This window comes from Rhinichthys klamathensis, unplaced genomic scaffold (assembly GCF_029890125.1).
Source record: "Rhinichthys klamathensis goyatoka isolate OS25496 unplaced genomic scaffold, OSU_Roscu_1.1 h1tg000245l_1, whole genome shotgun sequence".
Taxonomy (NCBI): Eukaryota; Metazoa; Chordata; class Actinopteri; order Cypriniformes; family Leuciscidae; genus Rhinichthys; species Rhinichthys klamathensis.
This window is the reverse complement of record NW_026606767.1, coordinates 704,918-721,077: the sequence shown is the minus strand read 5'-3', so window position 1 is coordinate 721,077 and position 16,160 is coordinate 704,918. Positions and strand designations below refer to the sequence as shown.

General features: G+C 38.6%; 1 protein-coding gene across 2 annotated transcripts in view; it reads left to right on the top strand.

The window, feature by feature from the left end:
• ctif (CBP80/20-dependent translation initiation factor) overlaps positions 1–16,160 on the top strand; it is an 86,228-nt gene that overhangs the window by 27,124 nt on the left and 42,944 nt on the right. For both annotated transcript variants that reach the window (XM_056266119.1, XM_056266118.1), the window contains exons 6-7: positions 247–351; positions 1,277–1,364. In XM_056266119.1, coding sequence (XP_056122094.1) covers positions 247–351; positions 1,277–1,364 — 193 coding nt within the window. The remainder of the gene's footprint in view (positions 1–246; positions 352–1,276; positions 1,365–16,160) is intronic.

Sequence of the window (16,160 nt, the reverse complement as noted above, 5' to 3'; positions counted from 1 at the left end):
AATACATACTATAGTATGACTATAGAAACACACACTAGAAACGCAGTTCATTTACCTCTTTGTTTAGTGAATAGAGCTCAATAAAGAGCATGTCATCAAAATAGTCATGATGCATTTTCTGTAAGCAAAATGAACTTTTTTCTAGTGATTTTAGGGTAGAATATGACCTAGTTCAAGTGTAAATGTATAGTTTCTATAGTCGAGGATTCCCACGGGTGTGTGATTTTGAGTGGTGTGTGTTCACAGAGGCGCTACGTGGGACATGCAGCCGGAGAAACTGGATTTCTCGCAGTTTCACAGGAGGGCGTACAGAGGGACACCGAAACACCTCCCGCACATTGACCGAGAAGGGTGAGAGAGACGCTCCTCTCAATAACACTGACCTGAGATCAGACACATACAGTCTGAAGCGTTTCACATTAACACAGGGCTGCCGGCGGAGCCACAGTCTCACTTATATTTGTTTCTTTTGACATGTAAATCTGCTTGTGAGAGAGTTTTGAATGTTGGTGTACACCGTAGTTTAATGTTCAGTATTGTTGTGCTGTAATGGGGTGTGGCCGTGTGTGTGTGTGGCGCTCTGCTCACTACTGACCTCTGCTGGAGGACGGCTGTCAGCGCCAAATACATGCATTGAGGGAGTTTAACACAGTAATGCCTTCTGTGTCATATTTAATATTCACACATTTCTAAGGCTTCAAAATGATCAACTATCTAAACTGATAGTTTTAGACTTTTTTTTTTTTTTTTTTAGCAAGTAAAATGCCTTTTAATATAATTGTAAAAACGTCCCTTTTGCTGGTTTTATAAAGTAAATGCAAGAATAACTTATTTTGGTAGTCATATTTTAAGGTGAACACTTACTGGACTGATGCAACTTAGCTTTACTTGATTATCCATAGTTTTTTTCTTTTTTTTAATCATGTTAAAATGTTATGAGCTCCAAATTCGCACTATATCATACTATATGAGCCATAAAGGCTAAAATATGATACTCAACAAAAACACATATGCAGACTTTTATCGTATTTTGTCGGGGGAAATTTTTTTTTTCTGCCTATATTATTTAATATGTCAGGCTTTACAGGTTTAAGATGTTCTGGACTAGTTATTTATTTAGTAAGTATGAACTCTTGAAATGTGAAAGTCTTAAAGCCCCAGAAACAATCATTATACATAATAGTTAATTTATTTACTTATTTGATGCTTCTATGTGTTCAAAAATGAAAAACAAAAACAAGTCTACAGAGTCGTTTTGTCATGTGTGTGTTCACAGGATGATAAAGGGCAAATTTGAGAATGATGAAGATGATGATGATGGCATTGACCTGGAAAACATGGAGAAGTTCCTGCCCAGCCTGCCGGTAAGATCCTCTTACTCAAGACGAACTCGAGGATGAGTGTTAATGATCACGGCTGCAGTTCTCTTATTCTGAACTCAGATCACAGTTTAGATCTCATGAGATCTCATGTTTTCTGCTGTGTAGTGTGTGTGTGTGTGTGTGTGTGTGTGTGTGTGTGTGTACAGAAGCTCCCTCTGGTGTCCAGACACTGAAAGCGGTTTTATTTTAACTGATCTGACACTGAAATCTAGTGGTGACGTCACAATACGTGTGTGTGTGTGTGTGTGTGTGTGTGTGTGTGTGTGTGTGTGTGTGTGTGTGTGTGTGTGTGTGTGTGTGTGTGCGCGCGCGTGTGCGTGTGCACAGAAGCTCCCTCTGGTGTCCAGACACTGAAAGCGGTTTTATTTTAACTGATCCGACACTGACATCTAGTGGTGACATCACAATACGTGTGTGTGTGTGTGTGTGTTACTGTAGGATGGTCATTTCTGCACAGTAATGTGTTTACACTGAGAAGGATCTAGTGTTAGTGAGTCTGTCTACTTCAAGCTAAATTGAGTTAGTCTCTCTACATTAAGTGTTTTAATACTGTTCATCTCGAATAGTGTGTGAGATCATGACGTTGCAACAGCAGTTTATACATGTATGAACATGAAATTGCATGATTTCAGTCATTAATTTGGCTAGATGCTAACCTGCACATCAGTACTATCTGCATTTCAATGTTCATATTTTTACGTTAACAATAAATATAGATGTATTTAAAAATAATAATAATAAATATGACAAAAACAAACAGCAAAATTACTAAAAGTTTCAAATTAATATGAGAACAGAAAATAAAACTATAATCGTATGTCAGTGATGGTAAAGTAGTGCTGTAGTTTGTTTCTGCTCGCTGACGCCCTCTAGCGCTGTCATGATGACATCACTAATAAACCACCCTGGAGCAGAGCTTGCTTTCTTTCTTTCTTTCTTTCTTTCTTTCTTTCTTTCTTTCTTTCTTTCTTTCTTTCTTTCTTTCTTTCTTTCTTTCTTTCTTTCTTTCTTTCTTTCTTTCTTTCTTATTCACTCACTCACTGACTCTCTTTCTTTCTTATTCACTCACTTTCTTTCTTACTCACTCACTCACTCACTTTCTTTCTTTCTTTCTTACTTACTTACTTTCTTTCTTACTTACTTATTCACTCACTCTCTTTCTTTCTTTCTTTCTTACTTACTTATTCACTCACTCACTCTCTTTCTTTCTTACTTTCTTTTTCTTTCTTACTTACTTATTCACTCACTCACTCACTCTCTTTCTTTCTTTCTTACTTTCTTTCTTACTTATTCACTCACTCACTCTCTTTCTTTCTTTCTTACTTTCTTTCTTACTTACTCACTTTCTTTCTTACTTACTCACTTTCTTTCTTTCTTTCTTACTTACTTATTCACTCACTCACTCTCTTTCTTTCTTTCTTACTTTCTTTCTTACTTACTCACTTTCTTTCTTTCTTACTTACTCACTTTCTTTCTTTCTTTCTTTCTTACTTACTTATTCACTCACTCACTCACTCTCTTTCTTTCTTTCTTTCTTACTTATTCACTCACTCACTCTCTTTCTTATTTACTCACTCACTCACTTTCTTTCTTACTTACTTATTCACTCACTCTCTTTCTTTCTTTCTTTCTTTCTTTCTTACTTACTTATTCACTCACTCACTCTCTTTCTTTCTTACTTTCTTTTTCTTTCTTACTTACTTATTCACTCACTCACTCTCTTTCTTTCTTTCTTACTTTCTTTCTTACTTATTCACTCACTCACTCTCTTTCTTTCTTTCTTACTTTCTTTCTTACTTACTCACTTTCTTTCTTTCTTACTTACTCACTTTCTTTCTTTCTTTCTTACTTATTCACTCACTCACTCTCTTTCTTTCTTTCTTACTTTCTTTCTTACTTACTCACTTTCTTTCTTTCTTACTTACTCACTTTCTTTCTTTCTTACTTTCTTACTTACTTACTTATTCACTCACTCACTCACTCACTCTCTTTCTTTCTTTCTTACTTTCTTTCTTACTTATTCACTCACTCACTCTCTTTCTTTCTTTCTTACTTTCTTTCTTACTTACTCACTTTCTTTCTTTCTTACTTACTCACTTTCTTTCTTTCTTTCTTTCTTACTTATTCACTCACTCACTCTCTTTCTTTCTTTCTTACTTTCTTTCTTACTTACTCACTTTCTTTCTTTCTTACTTACTCACTTTCTTTCTTTCTTACTTTCTTACTTACTTACTTATTCACTCACTCACTCACTCACTCTCTTTCTTTCTTTCTTACTTTCTTTCTTACTTATTCACTCACTCACTCTCTTTCTTTCTTTCTTACTTTCTTTCTTACTTACTCACTTTCTTTCTTTCTTACTTACTCACTTTCTTTCTTTCTTTCTTACTTACTTATTCACTCACTCACTCTCTTTCTTTCTTTCTTACTTTCTTTCTTACTTACTCACTTTCTTTCTTTCTTACTTACTCACTTTCTTTCTTTCTTTCTTTCTTACTTACTTACTTATTCACTCACTCACTCACTCTCTTTCTTTCTTTCTTTCTTACTTATTCACTCACTCACTCTCTTTCTTATTTACTCACTCACTCACTTTCTTTCTTACTTACTTATTCACTCACTCTCTTTCTTTCTTTCTTTCTTTCTTACTTACTTATTCACTCACTCACTCTCTTTCTTTCTTACTTTCTTTTTCTTTCTTACTTACTTATTCACTCACTCACTCTCTTTCTTTCTTTCTTACTTTCTTTCTTACTTATTCACTCACTCACTCTCTTTCTTTCTTTCTTACTTTCTTTCTTACTTACTCACTTTCTTTCTTTCTTACTTACTCACTTTCTTTCTTTCTTTCTTTCTTACTTATTCACTCACTCACTCTCTTTCTTTCTTTCTTACTTTCTTTCTTACTTACTCACTTTCTTTCTTTCTTACTTACTCACTTTCTTTCTTTCTTACTTACTTACTTATTCACTCACTCACTCACTCACTCTCTTTCTTTCTTTCTTTCTTTCTTTCTTACTTATTCACTCACTCACTCTCTTTCTTTCTTTCTTACTTTCTTTCTTACTTACTCACTTTCTTTCTTTCTTACTTACTCACTTTCTTTCTTTCTTTCTTTCTTACTTATTCACTCACTCACTCTCTTTCTTTCTTTCTTACTTTCTTTCTTACTTACTCACTTTCTTTCTTTCTTACTTACTCACTTTCTTTCTTTCTTTCTTTCTTACTTACTTACTTATTCACTCACTCACTCACTCACTCTCTTTCTTTCTTTCTTTCTTTCTTACTTATTCACTCACTCACTCTCTTTCTTATTTACTCACTCACTCACTTTCTTACTTTCTTTCTTACTTACTCACTTTATTTCTTTCTTACTTATTCACTCACTCTCTTTCTTTCTTTCTTTCTTTCTTACTTATTCACTCACTCACTCTCTTTCTTTCTTATTTACTCACTCACTTTCTTACTTACTTTCTTACTTACTCACTTTATTTCTTTCTTACTTTCTTTCTTTCTTTCTTACTTATTCACTCACTCACTCTCTTTCTTACTTTCTTTCTTACTCGCTTTATTTCTTTCTTACTTACTTTCTTTCTTTCTTACTCACTTTATTTCTTTCTTACTTACTTTCTTTCTTTCTTTCTTACTTATTCACTCACTCACTCACTCACTCACTCTCTCTTTCTTACTCACTCACTCACTCACTCACTCACTCACTCACTCACTCACTCACTCACTCACTCACTCACTCACTCACTCTCTCTTTCTTACTTATTCACTCACTCACTCACTCACTCACTCACTCACTCACTCACTCACTCACTCACTCACTCACCCTCTCTTTCTTACTTACTTACTCACTCACTCACTCACTCACTCACTCACCCTCTCTTTCTTACTTACTCACACTCTTTCTTTCTTTCTTACTCACTCACTCACCCTCTCTTTCTTTCTTACTCACACTCTTTCTTTCTTACTCACTCACTCACTCACTCACTCACTCACTCACTCACTCACTCACCCTCTCTTTCTTACTTACTTACTCACACTCTTTCTGTCAGGTCCATTAAGTCAAGAACACACAGACAAAATAATTAAGAATTATTTGAATAGATTGCAAACAGGTTGATGTTCCTGAATTGAAATTTGGCGGTATGGCTCTGTTCAGGGAGTCCTCTGACCTTTCATGAGCACCATGAAATAGCAGAGAGTCAGAGGACAGCAGCAGCAGCATTAGGGAACGCTCACACAGTTTTAGACTGTGAGAGCTAAAATATCCCCCTGTGAACAGAGCAGCAACATGACATAGCAAATGCCACGTTATGCATAAGGAGGAGCTGGGGAGGTGGCGGGCAGCAGAAGCGAGCAGCGAGCCAGCAGAAGCGAGCAGCGAGCTAGCAGAGCGAGCAGCAAGCATGTATGAGCAAGGTGAATGAGCTTAAAATAAGGCGCCTTGTTTGAGCTTGGCCATTGAACAGCGAGGGGAGTTAACCAGCTAATGCGGCTCAGCTGGAGCAGATCAGCTGACGGGACAGTGTTGATAGCAAATAGCATAAGCAGCAGCTTGACTACCTGGCCTGCCAGAACTGACGCTGACGCTCGATTTCTGTCAGGTCCATTAAGTCAAGAACACACAGACAAAATAATTAAGAATTATTTGAATAGATTGCAAACAGGTTGATGTTCCTGAATTGAAATTTGGCGGTATGGCTCTGTTCAGGGAGTCCTCTGACCTTTCATGAGCACCATGAAATAGCAGAGAGTCAGAGGACAGCAGCAGCAGCATTAGGGAACGCTCACACAGTTTTAGACTGTGAGAGCTAAAATATCCCCCCAAACAAAACCACACCTGGCAATCCTCTGTGATACAGAGGATGATTATTTGACCACACGAGCTATTCCCCCCAAAACAAAATTGAGTGTCTCGAACGGTGTCGACTGAGCCGCCCTAATTTAGCGATTTATAATAGTAAAAATATTGATTTAGCGATTTATAATAGTAAAAATATTGATTAATTACTGAAATGACTAATCAAGACCGCAATAGCTAAAACATGCTGTTACCTAGATTATCTGTATTTACTGTTTGACAGTCTACAGTGTAAGCTCTATGGATAGATGATTAATCCACCTCTGAGAACGAGCTAGATGAATAAATGAACAGCTGATAGCGCATTCAGGGGCGTTAACTGAGCAGAGCGCGAGCAAAATAATGATCAAATGTGTTTTATTAACGAAACAAATCAGAGACTTGAGCTCATGGCTTCTGGGCGTCAAGAATATCCCGAACATCGGGACGGAGGTATCGTTCGTAAGCAGCAGAAACCACCGCCCCATAGCTTAAAGGGTTAAACCGGAGCGAGTACGTGTCACCGCCGTAGTTGTTGCACAATGCGTAAGAATGAGCTGTATACGGTCCGGAGGCAGTCCGCAGAAGTGAATTCCTATCACAGCAAGCTGTTTGAATCTGCGCTGCATAGTGGTAAAAGCCAGCGTGAGCAACGCGATCAGTTGCCAATGACAACAGATAACGCACGTAGCCAATATGATCGCATAAGCATTTTTATGAAAACGATTAGTTAGATAAGCCCAAATGCCACACGAATAGCATTAACAAGAAGGATGTTGCCAACACACTGATAGCTTTTAGCAATGAATATTAAAAAGGAACTTAGCTTCGTGAAGATTTTCAGAGATGAATGGAGAATGAATCACGTCGTCCTGTGTCAATATTGCAGCAGAAGCGAGCAGCGAGCCAGCAGAAGCGAGCAGCGAGCTAGCAGAGCGAGCAGCAAGCATGTATGAGCAAGGTGAATGAGCTTAAAATAAGGCGCCTTGTTTGAGCTTGGCCATTGAACAGCGAGGGGAGTTAACCAGCTAATGCGGCTCAGCTGGAGCAGATCAGCTGACGGGACAGTGTTGATAGCAAATAGCATAAGCAGCAGCTTGACTACCTGGCCTGCCAGAACTGACGCTGACGCTCGATTTCTTTCTTTCTTACTCACTCACTCACTCACTCACTTTCTTTCTTTCTTTCTTTCTTTCTTTCTTTCTTTCTTTTTCTTTCTTTCTCCCTGCACCTGTCTGCCCAGCCAGCGGGATGTGGCAGGTCAGAGGTCGTCCGCGGGCACAGACGTGTGTGTGTGTGTGTGTCTGTTACGCGGCGCTGGCAGACAGGGTGGAGTGTGTGTGATGCCAGCCATTTTTCATACTCGTCTTTCTCCTTGTTCTCTGTGCTTGTGTTCGTTTACTGGGTAAACGTTGTTGGATGTTAAAATTGGAGCGTGGACGAAAGTTCTAGAGGAGTAAACTTCTAAAGAGGAACATGAGAAACCACAGCAAATATCATTCATGTTCCTGTTTCCTCCAACAGCAAAGTCAGAAGAGAACGATGTTAAATGCACTGAGCCCAAACGTTTCAATGGTAGTGAAAATGACATGCATATATACTAGGGGTGGTTAATCTGTCTGATTTCCCGATTCGATTCGATTACGATTATTGAAGTCCCGATTCGATTACAGTCGATTTTCGATTATTAACGATTCTCGGTTAGTGATTATTGATTTTCCATTTCACAACAGTAAATGAAAATACACTACAAAGTGATTGCAGTATTAAAAAAAGTCAGCTGCTGAATTACTTAACTCTTTTATTGAGTAACAACAACTCAAAGCACTTTCTGTGTCGTGTATGTAGCTTATGTTCTGTAGAACTTGAATACATTACATTGTGTTGTGACTCATCAAGTTGAACTAAACAATAACAAATAAATGAAAGGCTTATTTCCTTTAGGAAGTAGATCAGAACCAACATACTGTAGAAATTGGACAATTTTCTTCTAGAAAGACAAGGTGTTGTTCAGGTGGAGGAAGACTGCAGGTTGCAGTCGAAACATGTCAAGGTAAAGAAAGTTTTTTCTCCACCTGAACACCTTGTCTTTCTAGAAGAAAATTGTCCAATTTAATCATTAAGAAGACAAAATGAACATTTTTGAACAGCTTACTGTAGCTTCAGCTTATATACTGTACTGTAGAACACAGTGACAAAATGCAACACACTAACTACAGGCCTTTATAATTTAGTGATATGTTATTCTTTGAGTGTAGGCCTAGAGTCTCTAATCTCTAAAAATCTCCAAATGCTCGACGTGAAACTGCGGTCTTCCGTCCGACCTTTTACTATCGTGTCAATTGATTTTGATATGCGCGAGGAAGAGAGAGACCAAGACAGCGCTCGTGTTGTTTGAAGACGTGAGAGTGCGCGCGCGCGGCCGGGGCTCTCTCTCTCTCTCTGCTCGCGGCTGTCAAGCGCAGCAGTCATTTTTTTTCTACATCACTCACCGATCAAAAAAGGCTTTGGCGGGACAAAAATGTGCTTTGGTGGCCATATGAAACGTGTCATATGGCTTCTCATATTTGTCGTGTTTTCCGAAATATTTTAGTTTTATTCCACAAAGCTTACAAATAGTGTGGCTCTTGTCCAGCTCCTTTCCCCCCTTCAACTTCACAGAAGCCAAAATATTTCCACACGTCAGCTTTTAACGAGGAGGGTGTTTGGAAATCGCGCTCAGTCATCGCGTCTCTGTTATGTGCACAACACAGACGGTCCGGGCACTGCACTTCCGCGCTTCAGAGTTCCGTCAATATATTACGTTATTATAAATAAATATATATATATATATATATATATATATTTTTTTTTTTTTATTTTTTTTTTTTCGAAAATCGATTTTTGACATTTGCGAATCGATTCAGAATCGTCCACGTCCGCATCGCGATGCATCTAAGAATCGATTTTTCCCCCCACCCCTAATATATACATACTTAACTAGATTTATTATTATAATTATTATGGAAAATCATCATCACAGTCCATAAAACAGTATGAGGAACACAGATGTCAGCCAATCAAAACAGAGCTCATTTACATACATGACTGACAGATGTTTATTATGAGTCTGAGTTTAAGAATCTTCTCCTGGCAGAGTCGTGTGAAATAATTATTGGCATGAATGATTTATTTCTGTTATCTCTAATAATCCATGACCGCACTGATATCTTGTGTGTTGTGTGTCAGGCGAGTGGTTTTGAAGTGTTGCTCTATTATTTGTCACCGTATCAACAATATCTGCAAGATACAAATGCCTTGTGGCACTGGCACACACACTCTAACACTTACACACACACACTAACACACACACACACACACATACACACACTAATACACACGCCCACATACACACACACTAACATACACACACGTGCGCACACACTCACACTAACGCACACAACCCACACTTACACAGACACTCACACATGCACTCGCACACACTCACTCACACTAACATACACACACACACACTCATGCACGCACACACACTAACACACACACACACACATACAAACTCTCACAGACACACAGATACACACACACTTTATCTGAGTGTTTGGCTGGTGTGTTTATATTGTGTGCTGTTGTGTGTTTGTTTGGTGTGTGTATGTATGTGTCAATGTGAGCGGATGTTTCTGTGCATTGTAAACTTTAATTGTCTTTAATACAGAGCTGAAGGAAGTGATACCGTGTGTGTGTGTGTGTGTGTGTGTGTGTGTGTGTGTGTGTGTGTGTGTGTGTGTGTGTTTTATCACGTTCACTCTTCCCGTTATTCCCACAAAATTAGCTCCGTTTCCAATAAGGTCAGAGTCAGTCTGTCTGTTTCCGTATAGGTGTGTGTGTGTGTGTGTGTGTGTGTGTTTACTTAACTGTACTTTAACCCAGAAGTTAGTTAAATCAGATAGCACTTTATTATAGTCTCATTTGTTAACATTAGTTAATGCTTTAGTTAACATAAACTAACAATGTTCAACGCACATACAACATTTATTAATCTTTGCTAATGTTAGTTAATAAAAATAAATGCTGTAGAAGTTTTGTTCATTGATATTTCATGTTAACTAATGTATGTAACTAATATGAAATGAGACCTGATTGTAAAGTGTTACTGGTAAGTCGGACTAAACCTCGCATTGAGGACTAAGTTAAAATGATTCATGAAAACAGTAAATATTGTTTTCTTTTAGAATTTGTTTTATAGTATTTATTGTAATTTAGATAAAAAACGGAAATTCAATAGCATGACCTTGTTTAAATAGATTAAGTGTGTGTCTGTGTGTGTGTCTGTATGCGTGTCTTTGTGTGTGCGTCTGTATGCGTGTGTTTGTGTGTGCGTCTGTCCATGTGTCTGTGCACGTGTGTGTTATCTGCACTTCAACCATGTAGTTAAATCAGTAACGCTTTGCAATAAGGTCTCAGTTGTTAGTTAATGCATTAGTAAACTAATGATGAACAGTGTGTGTGTGTGAGAGAGAGAGATATCAGCGGCCTGTCTGTGATGGGTCAGATACTGTAGACATGTCTAGTTCCTGCAGAACAAAAGGCCTGTGGCGGCCAGACACTGAGCGCTCGCTCCCCTGATCTACGTGCAGCTCGACAGGGGCAGAGAGAGAGCGAGAGAGCGAGACCCTGGCAGCTCTCACACACACACACACACCCTCCCTTTCCTGTGATTGTCAACCAGACGACACACAGATCTTACCTGCTCTCTCTGTCGTACTGCTGGAACGAGGAGGTCAATGAGGGAAGCTTGGATGCGGAATCGTCTGTTGGGAGTTGTGGAATTTGTGGGTGGATGCTAGTTAGCCAATTCAAGCGACTGTATGACGTGTCGTGTTACAAAACCTTGGTGCTTTAAAGATGAAATACAGATATTTTTAGTGATAAAAAGAGAGAGACATATTTACAGTGTTGTCTTAGTGCAGCACTACTACTATCATTCCACGGTGAGAGTATTAAAGTTCAGTTTGTGCGTCATCCTACTGCGTTTGTGTGCTGTTACTAAGCAACTGTTCCCTAGCAACTGCATAGCAACTCCCTGGTAAACATCCAGAACAGCTTATTAACCTCATAGCAACTTGCACATGAACTGCATAGCAACTCCCTGGTGACCAATCAGAACAGACTAGCAACCATATAGCATTTCCATAGTGACCAAGCAGAACAGCTTAACAAACGCATAGTATTTGTGATTAACCACCTGAATGCTGAATTAACCTCATGGCAACTCCCTGGTGACCAGGCAGAACAGCCTAGCAACCTCATAGCAACTCCCTGGTGACCAGGCAGAACAGCCTAGCAATATCATAGCAACTCCCTGATCACCAAGAAGAACAGCCTAGCAACATCATAGCAACTCCCTGGTGACCAGGCAGAACAGCCTAGCAATATCATAGCAACTCCCTGATCACCAAGAAGAACAGCCTAGCAACATCATAGCAACTCCCTGGTGACCAGGCAGAACAACCTAGCAACATCATAGCAACTCCCTGGTGACCAAACAGAACAGCCTAGCAACCTCATAGCAACTCCCTGGTGACCAAGCAGAACAGCTTAACAAATGCATAGTATTTATGATCAACCTGAACAGCCAAGAAACTGCATAGCAACTACCTGGTGACAAACCATAGCTGCCTAGCAACCACAAAATAACTCCCTGGTGACCAATCTGAACAGCCTAGCAACTGCATAGCAACTCCCTGGTGACCAATCAGAACAGACTAGCAACCATATAGCATTTCCATGGGGACCAATCAGAACAGACTAGCAACCATATAGCATTTCCATGGTGACCAAGCAGAACAGCTTAACAAATGCATAGTATTTGTGATTAACCACCTGAATGCTGAATTAACCTCATGGCAACTCCCTGGTGACCAGGCAGAACAGCCTAGCAATCTCATAGCAACTCCCTGATCACCAAGAAGAACAGCCTAGCAACATCATAGCATCTCCATGGTGACCAAACAGAACAGCCTAGCAACCTCATGGCAACTCCCTGGTGACCAGGCAGAACAGCCTAGCAATCTCATAGCAACTCCCTGATCACCAAGAAGAACAGCCTAGCAACATCATAGCATCTCCATGGTGACCAAACAGAACAGCCTAGCAACCTCATAGCAACTCCCTGGTGACCAAGCAGAACAGCTTAACAAATGCATAGTATTTATGATCAAAGCATAAGCATAGCAACTACCTGGTGACAAACCATAGCTGCCTAGCAACCACAAAATAACTCCCTGGTTACCACCAGAACAGGCTAGCAACCATATAGCAACATTCTGGAAGCCACCCAGGATACCCCAGCAATTGCATAACTCCCTGGTGTGCCAAGTCTTTATTTAGAATGTGTCACACATTATGGGGTTACATGATAGTTTAAGTAATTTGATGTGCTTTTGACATTTTACTATTATTTTTTAAATTCTGTTTTCTATTTATTATATTCTATTTTTCTAATTCTATTTGGTTTCCAGTGTTTTTTATTTCAGTTTTAGTCTTAATTTGAGTATACTTCAACTTAAACGAAAATTAGAAATGTTGTCTTTCCAACTAATTAAAATAAATAAAATAAGTTAACATATTTCATCAAATATTCATATTTATATATTTTTATTTTCATTTCAGCTATATTTCAATTAATTAATAGATTAACGATGACAACTCTGACCAGTCATCATGAAAGATTGGAAAAAGCCGTGGACAGTCATTGGTCAAAAGGTGTGGGAACCCTGTTTCTCATTCCCTCCTTTTCTTTCTCTTTGGAAAACTTTTCATTGTTTACTGTATGTGTGTGTCAGCTGCACTGTGTGAGTGTGTACAGTTAATATACTTCGATTGTCTCTCTCTCTCTCTGTCTCTCTCTCTCTCTCTCTCTCTCTCTCTCTGGTCATGGTCGCATGCCAAGTGTTGGGCATTTTGACTGATGGTTCATTGTCTTCCTCATTCCACCCGGCTAGCGGTGCAGGAATTCCTGTGTCACTTTCCCTCTTGGAATTCCGCATCATTATCCGGAATGTCGTGACACCGACTCGTGAACAGGAAAAGGGTCACCTTAATACCAGAGGTGACGGCTTCAGTCATCCTGCAATAGTGATGCTAACAAAGAACCGTCTCTGTCCAGTGAACGCTAAGTTTAGAATCACAGGCTCATACCAACACATCTCACACGGGACACTCTGGCTTTGTTCAGGCAGCCTGCAAATATAAGGTATTTTTGGTGTATCCGTTTCGTGCATTATATCCTTTTAATTTATTTGTCGTCTGAATTGCGAAAGAAAATGCTTGAAATTTTAAGTTTCTGTTTTGCCAAATCAGGATAAACTATAAAAACATTTCTGGTAATTGAAATAAAGCTGAAATAAAATTATATATTAGTTGAAAAACTTAAACTAAACGCAAATTTTTAATGTTGTCTTGGCAATAAACTGAAATAAGTTTGTTGAAGCAGTAAAATTATTAACTGGAAATAAATAACTAAAACTAATATTGAAATAAAAAATAAATTTAACCTAAATGGCAATATTTTTTTTTTTTTTTAAAGAATAAAATGACAAAAGCACATAACGAAATTACAAAAAAATCAAACTAAAAATATAACAATAAAAAGGAATTCACAATATTAATAAAACTAAAATAAAAGCTAAAATAACACTGTGCCAAATAAGATTTGTTTGGCAGTGTGAACAAACCCTCCGTCGGGTTCCGTGAATAAAAACTTGAACAATAACTTATAATACTTTAAAGATGAGCAGCCGTACAGTGAGCTACGAGGTTGTTAATCGATGGTATTTGCGTCTGCTGAAGCCGTCAGCCCACATTATTTCAGCTTAGTAAATAATCGTGTTTAACAGTGGAGTTCCTGGTGATAAACTACATTACCCATGATGCTGTACTGAACACACTCCAATCAGAGAGTCGAAACAAGCAAAACGCCAAAATGGCTCTTAAGCTCCGCCCACTTATGAAGCACTGCGAATGACGTAATTTGCAAGTTTCGCAATAAACTTAAATATATTGTTTTTATAGATGTAATCAACATTTGTAAATGAGTAGTTTTATATTTCACCTTTGTTTTTAATTAGATTATGCTGTTCGCAATGATTCATGGGATTGTAGTTTTTCTCTCACTAAAGCCGTTAAGCTCACAGTCTTGTGCCTTTTTGTCCGATTTTCAACAAAAAAATTCCCTAAAAAAAAGTTTGTAGTGTTGTGATTTCAACTCGTAGTTTATGGCTTTAATAACTCTTTAACAAAGACTATTTTAAAGTCCCTATGGGGAAAAAATTAACCAATGCTGCTAAAAAAAAAGGGGGCGGGCACTAATGCACTCTATTAGAGATTGGATCAAACAAACAGCCAATAACAGCGCAGGAAATCAGCTAGATACTGTAAACATGGTTCTTGGTTGGTGTCTAGAAAATATATGGACTAGTTTAAATACCAAGTGGGTTCAAGTAAAAGCACTTTTCTATGAATTATTTGAAATCATCAGTTTGAATTATTTGCAGATGTTTCCAGCGGTATGTTCACCGTTTCCAATTCCACATTCAATTTCAGAGTTTAAAAGCTGCTGGAGTGTAATATTAGAGACCTGTAGAGCCTCTCTCGCTAATCTCTCTGAAATTTGTTCCGCTCGGACTGTTTAAATCAGAGCATGTAATATTCTCTGTGTCACGGTTCGTCAGCGTCCTCTGATGGGAAACGTCTTCACTCGCTTCAGGTTAATGTCTTAATCCACAGCGTTTTCAATTCCATAACCCTGTAATATCATCTGTGGCAGGGAGAGTTCGTGTTCTTTCTCAGTGGCGTTTTCTTGGATGAGTTTTCTTGAGCGGTGTCGTTCTGCGGGTCGGTCTCGTTAGCTCTGATGGTTGTGTGATTCTAGCGTCATCATACCCACCCTGTCCAATATGAACCATTCCACTGACTCCAAGACTTTTTGTGTGTTATACTTGGTGGCTAATGGAAATAATTAAAATATAGCTTGTCAAAAAGTCAAACAAAATACATGCGAAGTCTTTTGAATTGTCTCATATCACATTATAGAACTGAAGTGAAAGTAAAACGTCTCTCTATTTATTTATTTATTTTCAGTTTGTTAGTTAGCCAATTCGCCAAGTTATAGTTTATAGCTTTGTAGAATTTTGTGGTTAGTGTTAGATATTGTTATACGTTAAAGATATTGTTTTCTTTTTTATAATAATTTTCCAATCATATGTCATTGTGTGTGTGTGTGTGTGTGTGTGTGTGTGTGTGTGTGTGTGTGTGTGTGTGTGTGTCTATATATATATACATATATATATACACTCACCTAAAGGATTATTAGGAACACCTGTTCAATTTCTCATTAATGCAATTATCTAATCAACCAATCACATGGCAGTTGCTTCAATGCATTTAGGGGGGTGGTCCTGGTCAAGACAATCTCCTGAACTCCAAACTGAATGTCAGAATGGGAAAGAAAGGTGATTTGAGCCATTTTGAGCGTGGCATGGTTGTTGGTGCCAGACGGGCCGGTCTGAGTATTTCACAATCTGCTCAGTTACTGGGATTTTCACGCACAACCATCTCTAGGGTTTACAGAGAATGGTCCGAAAAAGAAAAAACATCCAGTGAGCGGCAGTCCTATGGGCGAAAATGCCTTGTTGATGCTAGAGGTCAGAGGAGAATGGGCCGACTGATTCAAGTTGATACAAGAGCAACTTTGACTGAAATAAACACTCGTTACAACCGAGGTATGCAGCAAAGCATTTGTGAAGCCACAACACGCACAACCTTGAGGCGGATGGGCTACAACAGCAGAAGACCCCACCGGGTACCACTCATCTCCACTACAAATAGGAAAAAGAGGCTACAATTAGCAAGACCTCACCAAAATTGGACAG